Source organism: Ctenocephalides felis, unplaced genomic scaffold, assembly GCF_003426905.1.
Source record: "Ctenocephalides felis isolate EL2017-DRISC unplaced genomic scaffold, ASM342690v1 CF-g0.4_SCAFFOLD_03570, whole genome shotgun sequence".
Lineage (NCBI taxonomy): Eukaryota > Metazoa > Arthropoda > Insecta > Siphonaptera > Pulicidae > Ctenocephalides > Ctenocephalides felis.
In genome coordinates, this window is record NW_020539724.1 from 25,994,777 (window position 1) to 26,021,301 (window position 26,525).

The 26,525-nt window shown below is 31.1% G+C and overlaps 3 protein-coding genes across 3 annotated transcripts; 1 reads left to right on the forward strand and 2 right to left on the reverse strand.

Annotated features, from left to right (window-relative positions):
- The first annotated feature begins 507 nt into the window (after positions 1 to 507).
- LOC113383672 (innexin inx2-like) lies at positions 508 to 2,903 on the forward strand. Its single transcript, XM_026621923.1, has 6 exons — positions 508 to 770; positions 1,273 to 1,410; positions 1,678 to 1,820; positions 2,090 to 2,221; positions 2,282 to 2,517; positions 2,747 to 2,903. Exons 1-6 carry the CDS (start codon positions 524 to 526, stop codon positions 2,901 to 2,903), a joined length of 1,053 nt encoding a protein of 350 aa, XP_026477708.1. The 5' UTR covers positions 508 to 523.
- Positions 2,904 to 3,288: 385 nt separating this feature from the next.
- Positions 3,289 to 5,291, reverse strand: LOC113383673 (death domain-associated protein 6-like). The gene is made up of 5 exons (XM_026621924.1): positions 5,237 to 5,291; positions 4,280 to 5,025; positions 3,825 to 4,053; positions 3,585 to 3,768; positions 3,289 to 3,415 (listed from the first exon to the last, which is right to left on the reverse strand). The coding sequence occupies exons 1-5, from the start codon at positions 5,289 to 5,291 to the stop codon at positions 3,289 to 3,291; spliced, it is 1,341 nt and encodes a 446-aa protein (XP_026477709.1).
- An 8,838-nt stretch (positions 5,292 to 14,129) lies between these two features.
- Positions 14,130 to 15,670, reverse strand: LOC113383674. Its single transcript, XM_026621925.1, has 2 exons — positions 14,977 to 15,670; positions 14,130 to 14,842 (listed from the first exon to the last, which is right to left on the reverse strand). The coding sequence occupies exons 1-2, from the start codon at positions 15,668 to 15,670 to the stop codon at positions 14,130 to 14,132; spliced, it is 1,407 nt and encodes a 468-aa protein (XP_026477710.1).
- Between the last annotated feature and the right edge of the window lie 10,855 nt (positions 15,671 to 26,525).

Below are 26,525 nucleotides of genomic sequence, written 5' to 3' on the forward strand. Positions count from 1 at the left end.
CAAACCTAATAATGTATACAACGTAACCCTAACAAAAATAATGAATAAAATGTAACCCTATGCGTAAAACGTAAGCCTAAATTATTTTTTAAAACAAAATTATAACTAAAACATTGTATAAAATCTAAGCTAGACTAAAATGATCTTTGAATGAAAAGAATCCTAAAACATAACCCTAAAATGTAAAAATTAAAATAAGAAGTAAATAGGCGCGTAATCAAAAAGCCAAGGCGAATAAACTTGAACGGACATAAAAAAATAAACACAAAAAGAATGAATCATAACGAAAAGCTAAAAAATATTAAATATGAAACGAACCATAGTTTCGAACCATTTTCGAACGTTTTCATTCATTCGTGTCCGAGGCAACACTACCCGTACGGGTAGGGTGCCTTTCACTTCACAGCTCTGCAGCGCCTCTATTGCGATTGGCGAGTAAATCCGGTTAAGTTTTAAACGCATGTGGAAAAATATTTTGTACAACGCATTTCAAGTGATATGGTTGTAAATAAAATACTTCAAAATGATAAATGTTTTCAATCCTGTACTTAAGCATCTCAAGCTAGACAACATATGTATTGACAATAATGTGTTTCGACTCCATTATAAGGCCACAGTTATATTGTTAATAGTGTTTTCGATATTGGTTACGTCGAAACAATACATTGGGGATCCTATTGATTGTATTAGCACTGCTGGTATAAAAAGAGAGACTTTCAATACGTTTTGCTGGATATTCAGTACTTATACTATTACTGATCATAATGGCAGTAAGTTGTTTACCCTAATTAGTTATAATATTGTTTGAACTCTAAAGATATGTATAATTGAAACTACATCTACACTAGCAACATTTTGGTAACATTTTTGAAAGGCATAATATACATGAACTAAATATTATATTATTAAGCCAACATGATGAAATTTGGATACCCCAGGAATCATTATTATGCTGTCAAAATTGTAAATTTTGCTATATGTTCTATAGGCATTAAATAAAATAAATCCACACTTTAATTAATCACTATATTCTACTGTTGTATTCAACAATACTTCACGAGATTAATTATAGCTTAAAATTTTTGAATACAATTCATACAAATTTTATTGTGTGTTGTCTTTTTATTACTCAGTCACTACTTGTGTATTTTACAGAAGTATTTGTTCTGATTTTAATCCACATTCATTTTAAAATATAGTAAAATATTGAGCCGATAAGATTTGTAGTTCTATTTATATTTTTAATTTAAATGTTTTTTGCATAATTTTTAGTTACACAAGAATTACATCACAAATACTATCAATGGGTTAGTATCGTGCTCGTCCTACAAGCTGTAATGTTTTATATTCCCAGATATATGTGGAAATGCTGGGAAAATGGAAGAATTAAGGCTTTAACTCAGGATCTCGGTAAGTTTATTATAGAAATGTTTATTATATAAAATTTTTAATGCATCTGAGATTTATGTACGAGTTTTAAACTTAACAATGAGAAATTTGTTTTGATGCTGTATTAAAGCGTTTTAATTCAAATACACTGTTATATCAGTGCTTGAAGTTTGTAATACGATTGGAGTTTTTGAGAGAACTGATGTATCAGTTTATTTTTGTCAATAGCAAGTTATTTTCATGTTGCATATTATTATTGAAAATGAATGATATATTTATTTTATACAGTGGGTCCTTTAGTGTCTCAAGAACAATGGACAACCGCTAGGAGAAATTACTTAGTTAGTTATCTTTCTGAACTGAATAAAGCGACTCATGCATTTTATGCTATTCGATTTGTTATTTGTGAAATACTCAATTTTGGAAATGTGGTATGTATTGCAAAAATAAAATTTCTGCTACTTTAATGAGATAATGAAATATTTAGTTATAAAAAGTAGATGGAAGAATTAATAATCATGAGTCAGAATTATAACTTCACTCTCATATAAAATCTAACAATAGAACTATTTTATTTCAATATTAATAGAATTATTATTACATAAAGTTCTATAATTGAAGTACTTGTAATAAAAAAAGAAACCCTACAATTTAGTGAAATAATATAAATGAATTAATCCGCATCAATTTTTTCTCTGAGGTGGGACAATTCTTTATCGTTAATCTCTTCTTGGGTGGTGAGTTTGCAAATTATGGACCTGCTGTTTCGGTGTTTTTAAGTGAAAATATAATGACCAGCACATACTGGTCAGATAATGATCCTATGTCAAGAGTAAGTAAAATTATTTTACAATGCTCAGAGAGTAATAATTAATAATGAAATTTTTACTAGATATTCCCGAAGACAGCAAAATGTTCATTCACTGATATTGGTCCATCAGGAACTAAACAGATCAAAGATGCTTTGTGTGTTCTACCATTGAACATTGTTAATGAAAAGCTATATGCAGTTCTCTGGTTTTGGTTTGTCGGATTAGCATTATTGTCAGGCCTAGCTTTGATATATAGAGCGGTTGTATTCTGTTGTCCAGAAGTGCGAGTGTGGCTACTAATGGCTCAAACAAAGAAGTATGTAAGATACATAAATTTAAATAAATTCAACCACCAAGTACATATTTTTCTTGATTAAATCAGTCCATTTTTTTTAAATGTATAAAAATACAACAATTATATTTTGTATAGCTTTTGAATTCATAAACTGTTTATTTATTGAGAATCCATTATAGATCACACACCTTTTTCACATTTCTCTCTTCAATCACTACTGTAAAAATTTTAACCATTTAATTATTTGCAGCATTTCCAAAGGTGTTATTCGCAATTTAGTATATTCATGTCATGTAGGCGATTGGTTTATTTTACAACAGTTGTATAAAAATCTACATCCAAATATATTCAGAGAGTTGATTAATGATCTGGGTTTGGAGGCTGATACGAACACAGTCATACTGTGAACTAAATTATCAAAGTATTGTGACGAATTTGATTGAAATTTAGAATGACTATGAAATCGTTGAATGCTCTGCTATAATACTCTTCTTTAAAGATATTCAAGATACAATTAGTTTAAAGATGTTATGAAGTGAATTGAGTGATTTTTATTTTTGTTATGTATCTGAAGAATATTTTATTTTTTACATTAAACTTTATAAATTTTGTACGTTTATAAAATTATACAAACTCATTGAAAATGAAGCTTTTTAATTATTTTTCAGCTAAACTCATTTTTATTTATGGCAAATCAATAACAAAATTTGTCCTAATTATTAAAGTCCTAAATTATCATTAAAGTTTTAATAAAATCTATGGTCATGAAAATAAAATTTATATTTTTTAGTTTTAAATAATATCTGCACTAGAGCCATCGCTTTCTTCTGCTTCAGATTCCTTTTCGTCATCGCTCTTTGCTTGATCACTATCGACCTCTTTTTCTTTCAAGCCTATGCTTTCAGCCTTCTCTACATACCTAAACATAACAAAATAAAATTAAGTGAATTCGAGTAATTCTAATTGTGAAAAAAATAAATATGTATTTGAATTATCATTGCTTATTTAACAAATAGTCATAAAATGCAAACAATCTCATTTGCTCAGTTATAGCAATATTTTCCTATTTAAATAGTTACTTTACATACTTATTAATTATTTCCGGAATTTTATGTTTATTCTCATCATAATTTTTCTTAAGTTGATTTTTAAGAGAAGGATCTTTTTCAGCAGGATCAGTTTCACTTTGAAGATAATCTAATATTGATAAATAATAATCTGCTTGCCGCCTCCTCTGCAATTCACTTCCTATGTGCTCAAAAACTTTCCGGGCTAAAAGATTGAAATCATTAAGAAAAAAAAGACAAAAAAATGCCTTTTTATTTTACCTTCAAGTGCTTCAGCAGCATTACTCATTTTTAATGACTCTAGTTCATTGGACGATTTTACAATTTTCAGAATATCTTGATAATTAGGAAACTCCTTTTTTTTATTAACAAAATCTTGAACAGCCTTGTTAATGGATTGGTGAGTACTGATTGCTACATAAATTTTACGTTTTATTGCACGGCCTGCACTTGGCTGTTCACCAGTTATTTCACAGAGTTTATTGTAGATCTAAATCAATAAGTAAAAAAATATAATTCTTTATAGTTTCAACAATAAAGGTTTAAATAATAATAATTATCATTATTTCAGCAGTGAAATGAAAACATTCAATTGGAATTCCCTACATGAGTTTAAAATGCAACGCCCAGCACATTATAAGTTATATTTTGGCAATATAAAAACACAGTTATCTAACAAAAAATTAATAAACAAAAGAATTAATAAAAATAATTACTTTTATCATTCGACGTTCATATCTATCTTGTAGCAGATATGTAGAATCATATTCATCGTCAAAATCAACTTCTTTTTCTTCTAGATTCTTTAATATCTTAATTATTTTTCTCAATGCACTTTCAAGTCTGTGAATTTTTTCTTCCTTATTTTTGCTTATGGGATCTAACCTGTTATCATCACATTCAGTGGCACTTGTAGTACTTTCTGCTTTTACGGTCACTTTTCTGGCCCGTAATTCTTCTATAAAATCTTTTATATACAGGTAATAATTTTTACTGTTTATTATTGATTCTATGGATCGTTGAATTAAATCATAAAATGAATTCGATTTTATGTAATCTGAATGAGCATTATTATGGTACTTTTGAATTTTCTCAATGATTAAATTCATTCGATCACTATTTTCAACTTCTTTACATGCTTGTAGAAAGTTTTTAAAAGCCTCATCATTTCTGTGAATTGCAGCCTCATTAATACTATTTGATTTTTCAGTTCGTAAATCAGCATTTTTCTTGATTGTTTCCGTCTTTACCTTTACCACAGAATTAATTGTTGATACATCATTTATTTTTTTAATTTTATCTACATGATTTGTTGATTCTTCAGGTTTATCCTTGACGAATGCTATCAAAGGCAGAGTTCTCTCTTCCTTAAATTTACTCTTAAGTTCTAACTTGGGTTTTTTACTTGAAATTGGTTCTGTATCGCTGTCTGAATCTTCTATCAATGATATGATGTTTTCTTCTAATTTTTTGGTGTAATATGTTTCTTATCAGTGATTTTACTATTTCCAATTACCAAATTATTTGATTTTCTAATGTTTGGTGTTGCAGATATATTAATTTTTGTTGTTTGAATATCATTATTGCTTTTTAAAGACAATAATGGAACTCTTGCATTAACTGAACAGCTAACATTCTGGTGGTTTGTTTCTATAGATGAAGTAACAAATAACCTATCATTAGATTCAATTGTCTTTTGTAAACTATTGTTGTATTTACTTTCATCATCACTATCCTCAATGATTTCAATGACATCAGATGTTCGATGTTTCCTTAAAGTAAGAGTACAATCACCTATCTTCTTTATAATTCCATTTTTTTGATAATCAGCATTTTCATTTTTCGAAGTACTTTCTACATGGACTATAATTGGCAATTCAAAGCTCTACAAAACACAAATCAAATTTTAACTTTAAAAACAACTCTTTTATGTGGATAAATTAGTTTACCTTATTAGAATTGCAACTTTCGTCATCTGCAAGTTTTAGTGTTTTTCTGACGATTCGGGCAAAGTTTCAGGCAAGTTTTAGTGTTTTTCTGACGATTCGGGCAAAGTTTCAGGCAAGTTTTAGTGTTTTTCTGACGATTCGGGCAAAGTTTCAGGCAAGTTTTAGTGTTTTTCTGACGATTCGGGCAAAGTTTCAGCCAAGTTTTAGTGTTTTTCTGACGATTCGGGCAAAGTTTTAGCCAAGTTTTAGTGTTTTTCTGACGATTCGGGCAAAGTTTCAGGCAAGTTTTAGTGTTTTTCTAACGATTCGGGCAAAGTTTCAGGCAAGTTTTAGTGTTTTTCTGGCGATTCGGGCAAAGTTTCAGGCAAGTTTTAGTGTTTTTCTGACGATACGGGCAAAGTTTCAGCCAAGTTTTAGTGTTTTTCTAACGATTCGGGCAAAGTTTCAGGCAAGTTTTAGTGCTTTTTTGACGATTCGGGCAAAGTTTTAGGCAAGTTTTAGTGTTTTTCTGACGATTCGGGCAAAGTTTCAGGCAAGTTTTAGTGTTTTTCTGACGATTCGGGCAAAGTTTCAGCCAAGTTTTAGTGTTTTTCTAACGATTCGGGCAAAGTTTCAGGCAAGTTTTAGTGTTTTTTTTGACGATTCGGGCAAAGTTTTAGGCAAGTTTTAGTGTTTTTTCTGACAATTCGGGCAAAGTTTCAGGCAAGTCATAATTAGTTACATTACTTTTGGTCATTCAATCAATATTTTTTTTAGTAATTTGTTATGGTAAAAAGAAAGTTCGGTTATTCTGAGTGGCGTACCTAGAACTTTTGCCGCCCGGGGCGATCTCCAGATTGCCGCCCTTTCAATTATAAGTCAGTCAAATAGTAGTTTTCGTGCCTTAAGGCAAATTGCTGGGACTTCCCGTACCGAAACATAAAATTTTTAAAATGATTTAAAATTTTTTGCGATCTGAAAAAAATATATTTTTGAGAATTTCGAAAATTTTGAAAAAAATTGACTTTTTTTAATTTTTTTTTTATTTTGAAATTTTTCGAAAATTTGTAACTTTTTTCAAATCAATCGCGCTGCGCAGCTGTTTTGGAAACGAAATATCAAAGCGCGTAAGCGTCGCGTTGCAGTCTAACGGATAGACATTGATACGGAACCCATATAAATGTAAATTATATTTGTTCTTATTACTAAAATCTCTAGAAAATATTAGTTAATTTGACGTGAATATGTCTAATAAACATTTTGGACCGCCAAAAGTCATTTTTTTACTTTTTCTTATTGAATCTCTGTAACCGCTAGACCTGTCATTCCAAAAAGAGTTCTTCGTTTGGTCAATACAAATAAAATGTTTTTTAAATTACTTAAATCGGACGCTTTGTTCTCTCATGAACTAAATTACGAAGTCGAATGTCACGAACGAAAGTACGAATCGAATGTTTTGCTCAAATAGTCCAGTCATTTTAGCATTTCACCGCGGATTGTGAGATACCCAGCTGTAAGTTTGTAAATAGTTGTATATTGACACCCTAAAAGTTGTCTCAAAACCTACATATGGTAGGGTGTGCGCAACTATTAAATTTCGGGGTCAAAGGTCACAAATATCGCGGTTTTTAACTTCCCGAAGGAGAAGTTTATGTTTTCATCAAAAAATCCGATTCGCTAATTTTATGTTTTCTCGACGTTTCAAGCCATTCTGAATCGAATGAGACCAAATTTGGAAAAAGTATGTGTGTGTGTGTGTGTGTATGTATGTGTGTGTGTGTGTGTGTGAACAGATTTTTTGCCGTAAATCGACGTTTTCTCCAGAACGGCTGGACCGATTTCAAAAATTTAAAAGCCATTTGATGTATCTCGATGAGGACTATCGTCTATCGGAGTTTCTAAATACCGGATTAATAAAGTGCTGAGAAAGCTGAAGTTAGCTGTAACACATTACAGATTTGTCAAATCTTTTGCACTGTGCTTTCAACTTTTTTATGTTGGATTCGCTGTTACGATTACTTCATTACTATAATTTTTTTTTCGGCGTGCTTATTGTGTAACTCGTTTGTATCGTATTTTATATTTTTTATTCGCGTTTTCTTTCATTTCGTTTTTTTGCTACGTGTACTAATCATTTTGTGCTTTTGTTGATTGTGCGTTATTTTATTTCTTTACATTTTATATTTCTTGTTTTATTGCGGGATTCAAGACCTTCTATAGGGAATAGGTTAGTTTCTCTCCAGCAAGAGACGCGAGTTTTTTCATCCCATTAGCTTTTAGTTTCATTCTGTTTTTAGCCTTTAATTTTAGCCGATTAATTTACTTTATTCACATAGATTCTTAACTTTAGTTTTATCACTTAGATTAACTTTACTTTAATCCCTTACATTCTTAACTTTACTTAAATCGCTTACATTCTTAACTATACTATTATTAGATTCTTAAATTTACTTTAATCACTTACATTTACTTTACTTACTTTACTTTAATCACTTTAGGCTAGCACTTAGATTATTCACTTTAGGCTATCACTTAGGTTATTCACTTTAGACTAGCACTTAGATTATTCACTTTAGGCTATCACTTAGGTTATTCACTTTACTTTATCAATTTAGGGTATATCACTTTAGTTATAAGCTTCCTTTTATTCACTTTTTACTGATTACCACTTACGTTAGGTTATTCTTTTAATTTCATTCATTATTTTATTGTTTATTCATTTTAAGGTACAGCACTTACGTTTCATTACCTTATTATGTCTACATAATCAACATTTTTTTTTTATTATGGATATTACGGCTACTAAAACCTGTTTGTACTGTTCTACAGTATTTAAAACAAACAGTTCTTTATATCGCCATATTAGGGCCAAGCATGGGAAAGAACCCATGCATTTCGATCGAACATTTCAATGCATCTATTGCAGTAAGGCTTTGCATTCGAGATCTGCTTTGAAAAAACATATAATACACTTTCATCCTACCATTCCTCTTCAACCATCTGCTCCCAATTCTGTTCTAGCCACTGACACTCACTCATCAAATTCTTCCTCACATATTCAAACAGTTCATTCCGATCATATCACCTACAACACCTACTTCAATAATTTCCGCATCAACCCTAGAACATCTGTCGCCCTTCATTCCTATGCTGCCTCAATTTCACCGACACCACCAACTTTTGCAACTGACTCCATTGCTGCAGAATCCATTGCTACAGACTCCATTGCTACAGACTCCATTGCTACAGACTCCATTGCCCTTTCTCTTGCTTTTCATTCATATGCTGCCTCCATTTCACCGACACCATCAACTTCTACCAACATCATCAACTCCATTGCCACACAATCCACTTCTTGCACCAGTGTTCAACAGCAGATAAACTATATTTCAGGTATGTGTACCAAACATGTTATTAAACAATGGTGCAGCAAACAGTAATAATATTATGTTTTAATAGGTACTCAAAGGAAATCTAGGATCTTGTGCCCCCTTCAGAATTGTCAAAGGTTGTTTTTCCAGATACAATGCCTTACATCAACATATCGAAGTTGATCACACCATCCACATCGAACATGAAGAAATGACATTTTCTTCTTTTAATGGTTTGTTCATTTTCGATTATAGACTTTGTCAATGCACTTTTCTATTATTTGGTATTTTTATATAGATTTTCAATCATGGAAAAATAAAATTGAGCAGAGGGATGTTACTCGATATGTAATAGATAAATCTGGGTACAAAATTAAAGATGGGAACAAAATTATTTTTTACGATTGCCACCGCTCATATAGCAATAAAAAGAGAAAAGGGAAAATTTCAAGGGCATCCAAAAAAATCGGAAAGGCGTGTCCTTCTCGAATCCGTACTACGCATTATAGTGATGGTGTAATTAAGCCATGCACTGGAAGACGCATGTGGGACACGAGAATCTTGCAAAATATATTCCACTCGACAAACATTTGCAAAAGATAATTGAAGGTACATTTATACATTACTGTGTATTAATTTACGCACCCATACATACTTATGTATACATTTAAATGTATGAATTATTGATTTATTAATACTATAAAATTAATATTATAATTTTTACAGATAAAATTCTGGCTGGAGTTGCAGATGATGTTATTATAAGCAGTATACGTAGTGCTGCACGTGATAATATGCTACCCCGCAGGGCTTTCTTGATCACAAGAAAGGATATATGGTACATCAAAAAACGTGTTTTACCAACCACATATGACACACAGAAATCCTAATGATCAAGTAAGCGTGAGAATATGGGTCAGAGAGAAGCAACTTGAGAAAAAGTTCCAAGTTCTGTTTTATAAAGAAGTTGGTACAGCTGATTATGGGCTAAATAAGGAAGACATTATTTTGGTCATTATGACTGACCTGCAGGCCAAAATGTTAATGGAATTTGGCGCTGACAAACTATGCGTTGACGGAACCCATGGGACAAATGGCTATGGTTATCATTTACACACTCTGGTAGTTGTAGATGAATTTGGAAGCGGAATACCTGTTGCGTTTTGTTTCTCCAAGGCAGGATGAAGTCATTTTGAAAATATTTTTCCAAGAAATTTATAAGTCAGTAGGGTTAATAAAGACAACAACGTTTATGACTGATGACGCGCCAGCATATTTTAATGCTTGGTCTCATGTCATGGGAATACCAGAAAATAAATTGTTATGCTCCTGGCATGTGTCCAGGAGTTGGAAAAGAGCAACGGCACTCAAGATTAGAAATCGACAAAAAGAAAGAGCAGTATATGAAAAATTACGACGAGGAAGACTTCCAGTCCAAATTAGATGCCTATTTAATTGAGCCTTAATGTGATACATCCACCAAAACTTGGGCATACTGTTACAGGAAAGGCTTGGGCATAAATGCAAACATGTTCTTGGAGAGCTATCATAATCAGATAAAGAGTCAGATTTTGAAGAGAAGATTCTTAAGGCGAATGGATATAGCTATAAACACAGTGTTAAAAATGGAAGAGCAAGCTTTTCATCAAAGACCATCGAAGATTGAATGGTACTTTGTTATCAACGAGCAGAAGGACTCAAACATTCTGAACAAATTAGGAACACCAGACTGAATAGAGAATGGAGGTTCTATCTTTAAACGATAGATTCCCACCATATGTTGTTAAACAAATGAATTGAAAGCAAAATTGAGAAAATCTATAAACATTATTTTTAGACAAGTAATTATTAATTAGCATATGTATTCACAACAAGCCTCAAAAATAATCGACCGAATCATATAAAATACATTAGGGAACTGGTATTACAGTGAAAAATGATATATAGATTTTATAAATCAACCACTTTTATCATTTGACTTAATTGTCATTGAACTAATCAGTCCTATCTTTACGTTTCAAAGGTTTCTGAACATTTGGGCATATCTTACAAAAAAAAAGATGTATATAGAATACATAGGATTATAATTACCTAATTGAAAATGTTTAAAACAATTATTATAATCAAAAATCAATATTTATTGATTACTGATTTTTTTCCTCGAATATTTAATTCCGGTGCGAAAAGTTCCAGCAATTTGCCTTAAGGTACGATGCCTTGCACCATAGTTTCTTTTCCTAATTGTTATTATATTTAAGAGAATAAAACCAGTTCCCTATGTATGAAAGTGTACATACCTGTTTTGTGGTGTATGCATACACATAGAATACTTTTTTCTCTTGTCTCGTAAGTCATCGACCATCTGCATTTTCTTCTTCCCTTATATTAAAATATGCATAACAATTTATTTTCTGGTGTTCCCATGACATGAGACCAAACATTGAAATATGCTGGTGCGTCATCAGTCACAAATGTTGTTATCTTTATTATCTCACAAGCCAGGAGCATAACAATTTATTTTCTGGTGTTCCCATGACATGAGACCAAACATTGAAATATGCTGGTGCGTCATCAGTCACAAATGTTGTTATCTTTATTATCTCACAAGCCAGGAGCATAACATTTATTTTCTGGTGTTCCCATGACATGAGACCAAACATTGAAATATGCTGGTGCGTCATCAGTCACAAATGTTGTTATCTTTATTATCTCACAAGCCAGGAGCATAACAATTTATTTTCTGGTGTTCCCATGACATGAGACCAAACATTGAAATATGCTGGTGCGTCATCAGTCACAAATGTTGTTATCTTTATTATCTCACAAGCCAGGAGCATAACAATTTATTTTCTGGTGTTCCCATGACATGAGACCAAACATTGAAATATGCTGGTGCGTCATCAGTCACAAATGTTGTTATCTTTATTATCTCACAAGCCAGGAGCATAACAATTTATTTTCTGGTGTTCCCATGACATGAGACCAAACATTGAAATATGCTGGTGCGTCATCAGTCACAAATGTTGTTATCTTTATTATCTCACAGCCAGGAGCATAACAATTTATTTTCTGGTGTTCCCATGACATGAGACCAAACATTGAAATATGCTGGTGCGTCATCAGTCACAAATGTTGTTATCTTTTTATCTCACAAGCCAGGAGCATAACAATTTATTTTCTGGTGTTCCCATGACATGAGACCAAACATTGAAATATGCTGGTGCGTCATCAGTCACAAATGTTGTTATCTTTATTATCTCACAAGCCAGGAGCATAACAATTTATTTTCTGGTGTTCCCATGACATGAGACCAAACATTGAAATATGCTGGTGCGTCATCAGTCACAAATGTTGTTATCTTTATTATCTCACAAGCCAGGAGCATAACAATTTATTTTCTGGTGTTCCCATGACATGAGACCAAACATTGAAATATGCTGGTGCGTCATCAGTCACAAATGTTGTTATCTTTATTATCTCACAAGCCAGGAGCATAACAATTTATTTTCTGGTGTTCCCATGACATGAGACCAAACATTGAAATATGCTGGTGCGTCATCAGTCACAAATGTTGTTATCTTTATTATCTCACAAGCCAGGAGCATAACAATTTATTTTCTGGTGTTCCCATGACATGAGACCAAACATTGAAATATGCTGGTGCGTCATCAGTCACAAATGTTGTTATCTTTATTATCTCACAAGCCAGGAGCATAACAATTTATTTTCTGGTGTTCCCATGACATGAGACCAAACATTGAAATATGCTGTGCGTCATCAGTCACAAATGTTGTTATCTTTATTATCTCACAAGCCAGGAGCATAACAATTTATTTTCTGGTGTTCCCATGACATGAGACCAAACATTGAAATATGCTGGTGCGTCATCAGTCACAAATGTTGTTATCTTTATTATCTCACAAGCCAGGAGCATAACAATTTATTTTCTGGTGTTCCCATGACATGAGACCAAACATTGAAATATGCTGGTGCGTCATCAGTCACAAATGTTGTTATCTTATTATCTCACAAGCCAGGAGCATAACAATTTATTTTCTGGTGTTCCCATGACATGAGACCAAACATTGAAATATGCTGGTGCGTCATCAGTCACAAATGTTGTTATCTTTATTATCTCACAAGCCAGGAGCATAACAATTTATTTTCTGGTGTTCCCATGACATGAGACCAAACATTGAAATATGCTGGTGCGTCATCAGTCACAAATGTTGTTATCTTTATTATCTCACAAGCCAGGAGCATAACAATTTATTTTCTGGTGTTCCCATGACATGAGACCAAACATTGAAATATGCTGGTGCGTCATCAGTCACAAATGTTGTTATCTTTATTATCTCACAAGCCAGGAGCATAACAATTTATTTTCTGGTGTTCCCATGACATGAGACCAAACATTGAAATATGCTGGTGCGTCATCAGTCACAAATGTTGTTATCTTTATTATCTCACAAGCCAGGAGCATAACAATTTATTTTTTCTGGTGTTCCCATGACATGAGACCAAACATTGAAATATGCTGGTGCGTCATCAGTCACAAATGTTGTTATCTTTATTATCTCACAAGCCAGGAGCATAACAATTTATTTTCTGGTGTTCCCATGACATGAGACCAAACATTGAAATATGCTGGTGCGTCATCAGTCACAAATGTTGTTATCTTTATTATCTCACAAGCCAGGAGCATAACAATTTATTTTCTGGTGTTCCCATGACATGAGACCAAACATTGAATATGCTGGTGCGTCATCAGTCACAAATGTTGTTATCTTTATTATCTCACAAGCAGGAGCATAACATTTATTTTCTGGTGTTCCCATGACATGAGACCAAACATTGAAATATGCTGGTGCGTCATCAGTCACAAATGTTGTTATCTTTTTATCTCACAAGCCAGGAGCATAACAATTATTTTCTGGTGTTCCCATGACATGAGACCAAACATTGAAATATGCTGGTGCGTCATCAGTCACAAATGTTGTTATCTTTATTATCTCACAAGCCAGGAGCATAACAATTTATTTTCTGGTGTTCCCATGACATGAGACCAAACATTGAAATATGCTGGTGCGTCATCAGTCACAAATGTTGTTGTCTTTATCATCTCTTTTTGATACTGTCATCACTTTCGATTTGTCGAAAGGACAATATATGATATTGCAATAGATTGATTGCTTCACAATATAAAAAATAAATAAATAAATAAATAAATAAAATAATTTAAATAAATTAAATATTTAAATAGCAATTTAAGCCTTCTTGTTATTTGCATTCATTCTTTGACACTCCATTTTTTTATATGTGCGAACTCCATTACTTTCTTTAAATGAGGACATTTGGTTTAGGATTGTGGTTAAATTTTTTATGCATAGTGCACTATCAACAACCTGTCCATTTTTTATGGCATTTTCAATTTCGCCAGTTAGTTTTAACATAGTACAGATCTGATCTTCAGGTTCTTTGTCAATTTCATTGTGTGATTCTTCTAAGTCTCTTAACTGTTCAGATTTTTCGTGCATCACTGCTTCCAGAACCGCACGTCTGTATCCAGTATCAATTGGAAATACTCTTACACATGCATGAATATGTTGGCAAATGATGGATCTTACCACATAATCTATGCAAGTGCAAGAGTATGTATGAAAGCATATCATACATGTTTCACATCGCATGCAAGTTGTATTGCATGTTTCATTTGTTTGTTTAACAACATATGGTGGGAGACTATCGTTTGAAGATAGAACCTCCCATTCTCTATTCAGTCTGGTGTTCTTAATTTGTTCAGGCAGCAGTTTTGCACTTTCAGTGTGACAAACGTTTGAGTCCTTCTGTCTCGTTGATATCAAAGAACCATTCAATCTACGAAGTCTTTGATGAAAAGCTTGCTCTTCCATTTTAACACTGTGTTTATAGCTATATCCATTCGCCTCGAGCATCTTCTCTTCAAAATCTGACTCTTTATCTGATTATGATAGCTCTCCAAGAACATGTTTGTATTTATGCCCAAGCCTTTCCTGTAACAGTATGCCCAGGTTTTCACTCTATTATAATATGTTTTTTTAAAATATTTAACAAAATTTATGGTGGATGTATCACGTTCAAGCTCAATTAAAAAGGCATCTAATTTGAAATGGAAGTCTTTCTCGTCCAAAATCATTTTAATTTTTAGTAATTTATTATATACTGCTCTTTCTTTCTGTCGATTTCTAATCTTGAGTGCCGTTGCTCTTTTCCAACTCCTGGACACATGCCAGGAGCATAACAATTTATTTTCTGGTATTCCCATGACATGAGACCAAGCATTAAAATATGCTGGCGCGTCATCAGTCATAAACGTTGTTGTCTTTATTAACCCTACTGACTTATAAATTTCTTGGAAAAATATTTTCAAAATGACTTCATCCTGCCTGTTGGAGAAACAAAACGCAACAGGTATTCCGCTTCCAAATTCATCTACAACTACCAGAGTGTGTAAATGATAACCATAGCCATTTGTCCCATGGGTTCCGTCAACGCATAGTTTGTCAGCGCCAAATTCCATTAACATTTTGGCCTGCAGGTCAGTCATAATGACCAAAATAATGTCATCCTTATTTAGCCCATAATCAGCTATACCAACTTCTTTATAAAACAGAACTTGGAACTTTTTCTCAAGTTGCTTCTCTCTGACCCATAGTCTCACGCTTACTTGATCATTAGGATTTCTGTATGTCATATGTGGTGGTAAAACACGTTTTTTGATGTACCATATATCCTTTCTTGTGATCAAGGAAGCCCTGCGGGGTAGCATATTATCACGTGCAGCACTACGTATACTGCTTATAATAATGTCAATAGGTTTTCTAATAAGCACATTTCTTAGTGATCCATATATATTTCATATTTAAAGCTAATAATTTAATATTGGAAAATATTATATAAATACTTATATATGTATATTAAATAAATTTCAATAATTCGAATTCTAACTGGTAAAAATTTTATATCATAAATATTTAATATCATTTTGAAATACTGGCATATGTATAAACATCAAGTCTCATTATCGGCTTCATTATTTTAATTTTAATTCTTACTCTCACTAATGCTCTTTAGTTATTAAATAGATGCTTCCAAGTTTATTTACAACTTTTTTTTGCTAACATGTGTTTGTAATATATTTGGTTATTGAATCTCATTTAATATTAGCTGATTTTCACATATTTTATTTTTGTGACACAAGGTCTAACTTTTGAATTTGTAATGCTAATATGAATATTAATTAATAAGAACTTGTTTAAGAGATATATAAGTAAAATTATTTTAAAGAAATACTGTAGTCTATAGTATATAATGACTTGCAAAGCATTAAAACGAATAAGGAAGATTATGAGTATAAACAATCATGAAGCATGGATAGCTAAAATGAAAGAGCTTCTAATAGTACACAGCATATCATAATACATACTTGCATTAACAATAGTAGATCAGAATGGCAAAAATAAAAGAACTTCTAATAATACACCGCACATCATAATACATACATACATTCACAATATTAGATCAGAATGGCAAAAGTAAAAGAGCTTCTATTAATACACCGCACATCATAATACATACATACATTCACAATATTAGATCAGAATGGCAAAAATAAAAGAGCTTCTATTAATACACCGCACATCATAATACATACATACATTCACAATATTAGATCAGAATGGCAAAAATAAGAGCTTCTAATAATACACAGCACATCATAATACATACATACATTCACAATATTAGATCAGAATGGCAAAAATAAAAGAGCTTCTATTAATACACCGCACATCATAATACATACATACATTCACAATATTAGATCAGAATGGCAAAAATAAAAGAGCTTCTATTAATACACCGCACATCATAATACATACATACATTCACAATATTAGATCAGAATGGCAAAAATAAGAGCTTCTAATAATACACAGCACATCATAATACATACATACATTCACAATATTAGATCAGAATGGCAAAAATAAGAGCTTCTAATAATACACCGCACATCATAATACATACATACATTCACAATATTAGATCAGAATGGCAAAAATAAGAGCTTCTAATAATACACAGCACATCATAATACATACATACATTCACAATATTAGATCAAAATTGCAAAAATAAAAGAGCTAATAATACACAGCACATCATAATACATACTTGCATTAACAATAATAGATCAAAATAGCTACACTAAAATTTGTGAAGGACCTCTAATAATAGTACTAGGACATATTACAAAAAATTGATTACTAAATAATCGATCGAGTAGTTGTATTGTGAACCATAAAATACACAATATTTATGATTACAACTATTGGCATATGACATAAATAGAATTGGAACATATAGGTGGATATTGAAAATATCATCAGTTCAGTCTTATTTCAACAATATTTGTGATATAAGTAACAGAAAAAATAATATATACATTAATCATAAACAGAATTAATCCAAAAGGAATGGATTGGAAATGGATGTTGGATATTGGAAACTATTGTTTCTAGTATAATTAATAATCAACTTACAATATCATCGTATGTTTTAATTGTTATTTTTTCAAGTTGATATTGCATCTAAATATAAATGAAAATGTTCATATATTCATATTCACAAATTCTTCAAATTCAAATTATAATCATTATTTTTTTTACAATGAGAAAATGAACATTCATATATTGGCATTACTATATTCAAAAGCAGTAAATTTAAACATAAACATATAAAACATGTTATTTTGCTAATATTAAATGTATAACTCTGTGACTAATTATAACTATATTATGATTTATTTGGAGTTGGATTTGACCTGTAATGTTATATAATTTATGTTGCTTTACTTTTTAATCAACTTGAGTGGTATGTTTGTGTAACAACTCACTATTGTTGAAATGAGCATTTTGTGTATCTAATGATGCAACAAAGTTCTTCTCTCACAATTTATGGTATTTGGTTTCATTTGTTTATATTATCATTTCAATTCTATCTTTCAAATTTCTAATGTGAATAACATTTATTAACAGCTATATTGCGGAGATAAGTTTTAAATTATAATCATACATATTTCTTTTCATATTATGGTAATAGGTTTTGAATTGTCAATATGATTTATTTATTGTTACTTTACGGTAATAGGTTTTAAATTGTAAATATGATATTTCTTTTCATATTATGGTAATAGGTTTTGAATTGTCAATATGATTTATTTATTGTTACTTTACGGTAATAGGTTTTAAATTGTAAATATGATATTAATTGTTACATTACGGTGATACGTTTTGAATTGTCGATATATTTTTATTTATTATTACATTATGGTAATAGGCTTTAATTGTAAATATGATTTATTTATTATTACATTTTATAGTGATAGGTTTTAAATTGTGAATATTTGATTTATTTATTATAACATTACTAATAATAAGTTTTGAATCATGAAGAATTGTGTTCGACTGGTATGTGGTTGTGTGTTCTACTGGTATGTGGTACAATTTGTTTTCTAATTTTCTTTCACGCCATGCTTTACTCATTAATATTAACATTGTGTAAATAGATTTTAACTCGTAAACTATTTATTGTAAATAACTATATATTTAATTCACATTCAATAAAAAATATTACCACAATTATGCTTTATCTTTTTTTTAAAAAAAATTAGTTTGTTTCAGTAGCAAAATTATGTGATCTAAAAGTTTTCAGTTATTCAATGTTGCATCCTACAGTTTAAACTACTGTTAAAAACTGGAACAGTCCTGGATTTGAATAATGCACTTATTCTGATAATAAAGATTGTGTTCTAAAATTCAATCATTTGTAGTCAACAATATTTGAAGTTTTCAACAATTATATTGCACACTAGTATGGAACAGATATAAGAAATGGTAAAAAAAATTAATTTTGATATTGTATCATACACGTAATCTTGATATAATAAATACGAAAGATTGTAAATGTAGCAGTGTTTGGCTTACGTAATTATACATTTTTGTGATCAAGCAAATTTATGCACACAAAATAGTTGACGTTTACCAGTGTTCTTCAATTGAAATCTACCATACATAACAAAAATCCAATATTGCAACAAATTTCTGACTGAATGAAAAATTATTACTAAACACCAAAATGAGAAATTGAGGTTAAGTTTCGACAGTTGCGACAAATGTTTTGACATATATGAATGCTCTGCTGTTGGTATGCCTGCTCAGAAGAATTTCTGATTTTTTGAATGTTGGTACCGTGATTTTTTCGTTTCAGCACTTTGTTAATCCGGTGTTTAGAGCCGTGTCAAAGATTGTCCACAGCATAGATAAATAAACATAAATATATCGCTATCTCAGGCCATTTGACGTTACCTCCATTTAATTTATGCAGCGATCTGAAGATGACAGCACTTGTACAGTATATAAATTAACCGCTGGTATTATTCCTAGATATGGTTCGTAAACCTAATTCAAAATAAGAAAACCGAAATGAGAAAAAAACATACGAAGCACAAAATATATTTTCAAATATAACACAAACATATCTTATAAATATAAATATAAAAATAAAAAGAGTGCGCGTAAGGTTCACACGCGATTGAAGTAAAACTTTTTTGTTATTACAGGATGGCATTTCAATTGTTAATAAATACATCATATAACAATTTTGAATAATGTTTATTAGTAAAATTGTATAATTAATAATGAAATGTTCATAAATATAAAAAGTGTGCGCGTAAGGTTCACACGCGATTGAAGTAAAACTTTTTTGTTATCACAAGATGCCATTTTAATTGTAAATAAATACATCATATACCAATTTTGAATAATGTTTATTAGTAATATGGTATATTTAATAATTAAATGTTCATAAATATAAAAAGAGTGCGCGTAAGGTTCACATGCGATTGAAGTAAAACTTTTTTATTATCACAGGATGGCAATTCAGTTGTTAATAAATACATCATATAACAATTTTGAATAATGTTTATTAATAAAATTGTATAATTAATAATGAAATGTTCATAAATATAAAAAGAGTGCGCCTAAGGTTCACAAGCGATTGAAATAAAACTTTTTTATTATGACAGGATGGTGGGCTCGCCCGGAGGTAAGTGGTTGAGAGCGATGGGACTTGTTTCAGAGGTCCCGGGTTCGATACCCACTTCGAGCAGCCTGTTGTCAGGCAACAGTGACAACGATTTTCACCTGGAAATAGAAATAGCAATATGTTTCCAAGTGAAAATAGCCATCACCCGGCATTGTTGCACCATACTTGCCCTATTACAGAGATTGTAATAAAAATTTATCATACAAAGATGTGACAACTGTTTGGGTTGCCATCTGTAATAAAAAACAAACGTAGTTTGTAAGATATTAATCACAACAGCTCATAGAACCCATAAGTTCTGATCGCTGTTCAAATAAAATTAAAAAAAAAATGACAGGATGGCATTTCAATTGTTAATAAATACATCATATAACAATTTTGAATAATGCTTATTAGTAATATGGTAACACTTGTGATGCACACATTTCTTAGTGTCAACCCTAGACAATATTAGAATACCCCGTGTCAACCATTATACACATTTATATAATGATAAATTACAAATTATATATTTATAATAGCATTGAAAATATTTATAATATTTGAAATATTTGAGAGCGAATGACGAATCATTGGCAAAATTTCAAATTCCTCAAAAATCAAGTTTACAAAAATAAACTTATCTAAAATTGTTAATAATTAAGTTCGAGCAATTTGTCTTAAGGCACCACTAAATATATTCAATATGCCCCACTAAATACATTTAATTTTGAAACTATTGATATCAATTGTTAGTTAGGGCATGGACAGCAAATAAATAATGAATAATTAAAACATTTAATAATAATTATTTATTAGTTCAATAATAAATTAATATTAATGTACAAGTATTTAGATACTTTAACATTAAATATCATTACAACAAACAGTTCATAAATTTTTTTACATTTATTTTAATATTATATATAAAATTTAAATTGTCAATAGTGTTTACCTTACCTTGCCATCTTTTATTTTAACTCTTATTTATCTGATACTGATTGCACTGGTATTTATTACAACTGTTGTTTTTGATGGTATCGAAAAGTTCTTTTAGACCCAACATCTCTAAAGTCTGTACAGGAGTACTAAAAAAATTATAGTATTTATACTCATATATAAGTATGCAAATCTAAAATACGTAGCATTATGTGTTATCCGTTACTAATTGATTGATTAGTAAGAACAAGTTGTAACGGATAATTTGAAATCAATTCAAATTTATTTGAATTTAATGGTTTTTTGAAGTCATATTTCAATACTAAAATTTGACAATCTAATATTTGCATTATATCATTCAAAGAGGTTCCCAAACTTTTTTCGTTAAAGATATTAATGTGGTGTATTGTGATCCATTACTATTATTTAACTTAATAGATCATGCTATACTATTGTCTCATAGGAAATTTTTAAAGAACACCCTCGTATTAGTATCACAAATCTTAAGAAAATTACACACAGAAATAATTAAAAAATAAAAATCAGAATAAAACAATGCTCACAGAACACATAAGTAACCTCCAATTTCCTTTGTCGACTCTCTCTCTCTCTCTCTCTTCTCTCTCTCTCTCTCTCTCTCTCTCTCTCTCTCTATATATATATATATATTATATATATATATATATATATATATATATATATAGTTTTCACAATAATCTGCAATTATTCATAATATATAAAGCTCTTAAATTTCTTTTTACCTTTTCACAGCCCTGAGCAATTGTCTGTAAATTATTTTTTGGCCGTCATCAAATTTGGTATCGGAATCGCTTGTGGCCAAGATACAGAGCTCATACAACTCGCACGCAGATTTATTTTTGAAAGATTTTGTAAAATCTTTTTCGAAATTTTCATTTTTGAAACTATTGACGAACTGTTCAATGTATCTGTATCGCAGTGGCATCATTGTGGGCATTATAGTAGGTCTGCAAAAACATATTTATACTAAACACAAATCTAATAAATCTTTATTTTCGAATTTCTCTGCATTTGTTACTAATTGTGATTAAAAAACAATACAATTACTTTAGATTAAAAATTCGTTGTTCAAGCTGAGAAATAGTTGGTATATAAATTTATTACAATACTAACATAATTAATATTCTGCAAAATTTATGGTAATATTATAATTGGTTTTTTGAGGATCATACTTCGTAAAATAGTGATGAGCATCTTTACAGTAGTACAATTTTTAATACAACAATTTTTTAAATTTAGTATCTGGTTATATACATAATAAATTCATATTAAGGCAAAGACGGCCAAGTAGTAACACTGATACTGTAACAGGCTTATTTGACTAGAATCTCAAGCATTAAATATTTCTCTTTGACTCAGATACTAATGTTCGTAGACGATTTTCAGAACACGGATCGACCGCTCTGTTTGAAAAACAGTCAATTCGTATTGTTGAGGAAACCTACTTATTAGTTTTTGGTAAAAATATGCCCTTCAGTTTCGGAGATACGAAATAAATAATTACATGGAGAATCTATGGTTTCATGTGGCGTATTAAATATTATCTAGTCTATGAAATTATTTGTTAAAAAGAAGATTTTAATTATTGCTTTCAATTGTCGAAATATTTTGATTATATTAATAAATTCTCAAACATTTTTTTCTACAAATTAACTTTTTTCAGAATTATAACAATTGAAAAATTATAACTATACATGGATTGTTAAAATTCTCTTAAAACACAAAGATTAAAATTTTACTTACATCATATGTTTTTTCGTAAACACTGAAATAAACAAATTTCCATGTTAAATATAAAATCTAATGTTACCTCATATTAGTCGAATTTGAGTCAACCCGTAGTACATTTGGTTTTAGCGCTGAAATTAATATTCCTATGGGCACTAAAGCCGTTAAAATATGACTAATATCTTTCCATATTGCAGCCCTGTAAATAAATTATTACAATATATATATGGTGGATTTTTTTGGTCATTCATGCATATTGCAATGAATTGCATATTGTCATTTCAATAAATTTTACTGAAGAAACAATAGCCAGAAAAGGTTTCAAGTCAGAGAATGTATAATACAGTTTTTTCTTCAATATCAATAACATTGTACTAGAAAAAGTAGTTATTTTCGAAAGTCTTTAAAATTTTTCGCGGTTTTCTCATGTCACTATCATAATTCACTTTTCGATTCTGTTCTAAAACTTGTTTGTTCACTCTAGCCAGCAATTGAACGTGTTTGTTGTAAATGTTTTCTTTTAATTAATAACGCAGCTATAAAACTAAAAATGTTTGATATAAAATAACAATAGAATTAATCAAATAAAAAGTCTTGTAAAAGCACGATTGTGAGATCATTATAGCTAAATGTTTCAATTACAAGATATAATAATAAGTAAAAATAATAAGTTAGTCTCTGTAATCTGCAATTCAAATAGTTCGCAACCATGAATTCAAAATGGTGAGGTATTTTTGTTTGATTGGCCTATCGAATGACGATTTTAACAACCGATGCAAATTTTGTTATATATAGGTATATATAAATATGTATGCATGTATATATATATATATATATATATATATATATATCATTATCACTTACTTGTGTTTCTCTTTTATATCGATGTCCCCGTGCTTAAATGGCTCTTGAATATGCGATGTATGTGTCTTATGGAAATAGTTTTTAATATTATCAACTGATGGCTTACTGTCGTAATACGATGAGAAGATAGGATAATTATTGTGATTCGGCTTATTTACTTCTGAAAAATAACATGGATATCTAAACTACAACTATAACGTAGATTAATTAAAACATTTTTTTTCCCAATTTTTTCAAGCATTTTTTTCTTTGCTCGTTTTGAAATACAAAATAAACAAGAAATGATGTTTTGTAACTTTCTGTATTTTCAACTAACCATGGAGTAAGTTATTGTAATTGTTCAAAAATCGAAAGTAAAAGATTTTGCATATCTTCAGTGTTCAGAGGTTTCTGAACATTTTGGCATACCCCAGAAAATAATGATGTGTGTGTGTTTTTTCTTTTGTATTGCAAAGACAATACGTTTATGTATTCAATAGACGCAAGTTGTCTGGATATGTCAAACTCAACATTGTTAATACAGGCCTTGTTAACTAACCCCCCCCCCCCCCCCCCGGGAACCACCGTTAATCATTACTTCGTGAAGGGAGGATCTAGATCTTAATTGCTTCTTATTCTGATACCTAAGATGTCATACATCTTTCACTCGCTCTTTTACTAGTAGTACTACTGGCGCTGCGGGCTACTTCTGATGTAAGCATTGCTTCCATTAGTGTTTCTGGTCGAAATCTCTGCTTTGGGATTGTTACCTGTTCATTTCGCTGTGGACTAAAGCGCGAACACTCAAAGAAAATTTTCATTAACTCCTCTGCAAACTGGACACCCTGGAGAATAATCATGCTTATAGCGATGAAGATAAGCCCAAAAGCAGTCGTGTTCAGACAGCATCTGCGTTAGATAGTAGTTGACTTCTTAAAGCCTCCCGTTCAGTCAAACGTTAATCTTAGGTATAAAACGGTGCGTCCAACTACCCTTTTCTGCAGCATCCCACTGTAGCTGCCAACGTCTTATGCTGGTTTGAGATCCTTGGTTTGAGATCCTTGCGCTTAGTGTTTTTCGTCTTTCCTCAGCTAGGACTCTAAGAGGCAAAATATTGTGCGGAATCCGCATATCACTCGTGAGGTACTCAGACGGTATGCAACTTTTCTGTCCTCCTGTCCTTCTGTCCATGCTTGTTAGAACTCTAGTGCGTCTTCCCAAATAGGTACTCCATAAGTGAGCACCGAGGCAACCACTGATGAAAGTATAAGACTTCAGCTCTACTTTGGTCTATCGATATAAGGCATCAATCGTGCCAGAACAGGAACTCACTACTGATGCTTTGTCACTTACTTGTTGTACTTGCTCTTTAAAATTCAAATGGCATCAAGAATCACTCCCAAGTATTGAATATAAGGTTGTGATATAATTGCTTGTTCACCGGCTTTCAACTTTATAGTCTCTATGATTTTTCTGCTAGTGTTGAATACTGCTTTCGTCTTCTGTTTAGCTAGTTGAAATTTAACAGCATCCATCCAGCGATTTACTATCTCAAAAGTCACGTTGAACAAATGGCGTATTTCATTTTGAGGTGTTGCGACGATCATTACGGCTACGTCGTCCGCATATGTCACTAGTTTAGTCTTGGAAACCTTTAGCCTCAAAAAGCCGTCGTACATAATATTCCAGAGTTGTGGCCAAGGACTGAGCCTTGAGGTTCATCGTATCTTTTTCGAGCCGTTCTTCGTATCGTATATCAGGACCCTATCCGTAAAGTAGCTTTCCATTAACCAACACATATAACCTGGTACCTTATTTTATTGAAGAGCTTGCATAATGCAGTCGCAGTTTACGCAATTAAAAGCGTTCCTGACATCTAGCGCGGCCTATGTATTGTGTGTGTGCGTATGTGTTGTGTGCATGTGTGGATACAATTTCTCGTCGACGTTTTCGGGAGTACTGCTTAATCAATTTGAATAATTCAAAAAGCAATCGATTTCTATTAATAGGGAGATATTAGGTTTTGGGAAAGGTCGGTTCAGCCGAGATACAAAGCAAAGAGTGCAGAAAATGAAAATAGAGTTTTTGAAGACATCTGATTCGAATGGTTCAAAAAACATTTATTTCGTAATGATAATAAGAATAGGTGATTAGTTTTAGGCGAAGACAGGTCCATCCGTTACAGAGATAATGAGCTAAAAGTATGAAGAATGTCAGTTTTTGAGAGAACAAAGAATTTGATTCAAATTAGTCAGAAAACATTTTGCTTGTGAAGATACGATTAGTTCATGGAAAAATTTCATTTTTTTTTGAATTTACAAAAAATATTTTTTTTGATTTGGATTTTAATTTTAATGCTAAATTTTAAATTTCTAAAACTCATATACAGTTTATATAATTCTTAGAAATATGAAAGAAGAATCTTTCATTCTAACACAACTTGATCAAGTTTCGTTTATTAACTTCCCGTAGGGTAAGTTATTGTAATGGGCCGAAATACGGAATTGAAAATTTTTACATTTCTCGACGTTTTGAAGGTTTCTGAACATTTTGGCATACTTAAGAAAAAATGGATGTGTGTGTGTGTGTATGTATGTATAGATAAAATTTTTCGTCCACGTTTTCGGGCGTACGGATCAACCGATTTGAATGGTTCAAAAAACATTCGATTCCTATTGATAAGGAGATGTGCTGATTAGTTTTTAGCAAAGGCAGATCCAGCAGTTACGGAGATAAAGAGTAAAGAGTGCAGAAAATAGAAATCGAGTTTTTGAGAGAACGGAGCATCTGATTTGAATGATCTAAAAAACATTCAATTAGTAATGATTGGAAGAAGTGGTTATTAGTTTTTAGCAAAGACAGGCCCAGCCATTCAGAAGATACGAAGCTAAATGTACAAAAAATGGCAGTTTTTGAGAGAACTAAGCGTCCGATTTAATTGATTCAAAGAACTTTCTGCTTATCTTGACAAAATAATTGATTTTAGAAAA

Excerpts from the sequence above, each read along its gene's own strand:
- LOC113383673 (XM_026621924.1), bottom strand. The coding sequence starts at position 5,291 with ATGATGAAAGTAAATACAACAATAGTTTACAAAAGACAATTGAATCTA. Across the intron at positions 5,026-5,236 it reads ACAATTGAATCTAATGATAG|AAGAAAACATCATATCATTG; the intron begins GTTATTTGTTAC and ends CCAAAAAATTAG. Across the intron at positions 4,054-4,279 it reads ATGAACGTCGAATGATAAAA|ATCTACAATAAACTCTGTGA; the intron begins GTAATTATTTTT and ends TTATTGATTTAG.
- LOC113383674 (XM_026621925.1), bottom strand. The coding sequence starts at position 15,670 with ATGCTACCCCGCAGGGCTTCCTTGATCACAAGAAAGGATATATGGTAC. Across the intron at positions 14,843-14,976 it reads CTTTTTAATTGAGCTTGAAC|ATAAAGAGTCAGATTTTGAA; the intron begins GTGATACATCCA and ends TATCATAATCAG.
- LOC113383672 (XM_026621923.1), top strand. The coding sequence starts at position 524 with ATGATAAATGTTTTCAATCCTGTACTTAAGCATCTCAAGCTAGACAAC. Across the intron at positions 1,411-1,677 it reads GGCTTTAACTCAGGATCTCG|TGGGTCCTTTAGTGTCTCAA; the intron begins GTAAGTTTATTA and ends TATTTTATACAG. Across the intron at positions 2,518-2,746 it reads CTAATGGCTCAAACAAAGAA|CATTTCCAAAGGTGTTATTC; the intron begins GTATGTAAGATA and ends AATTATTTGCAG.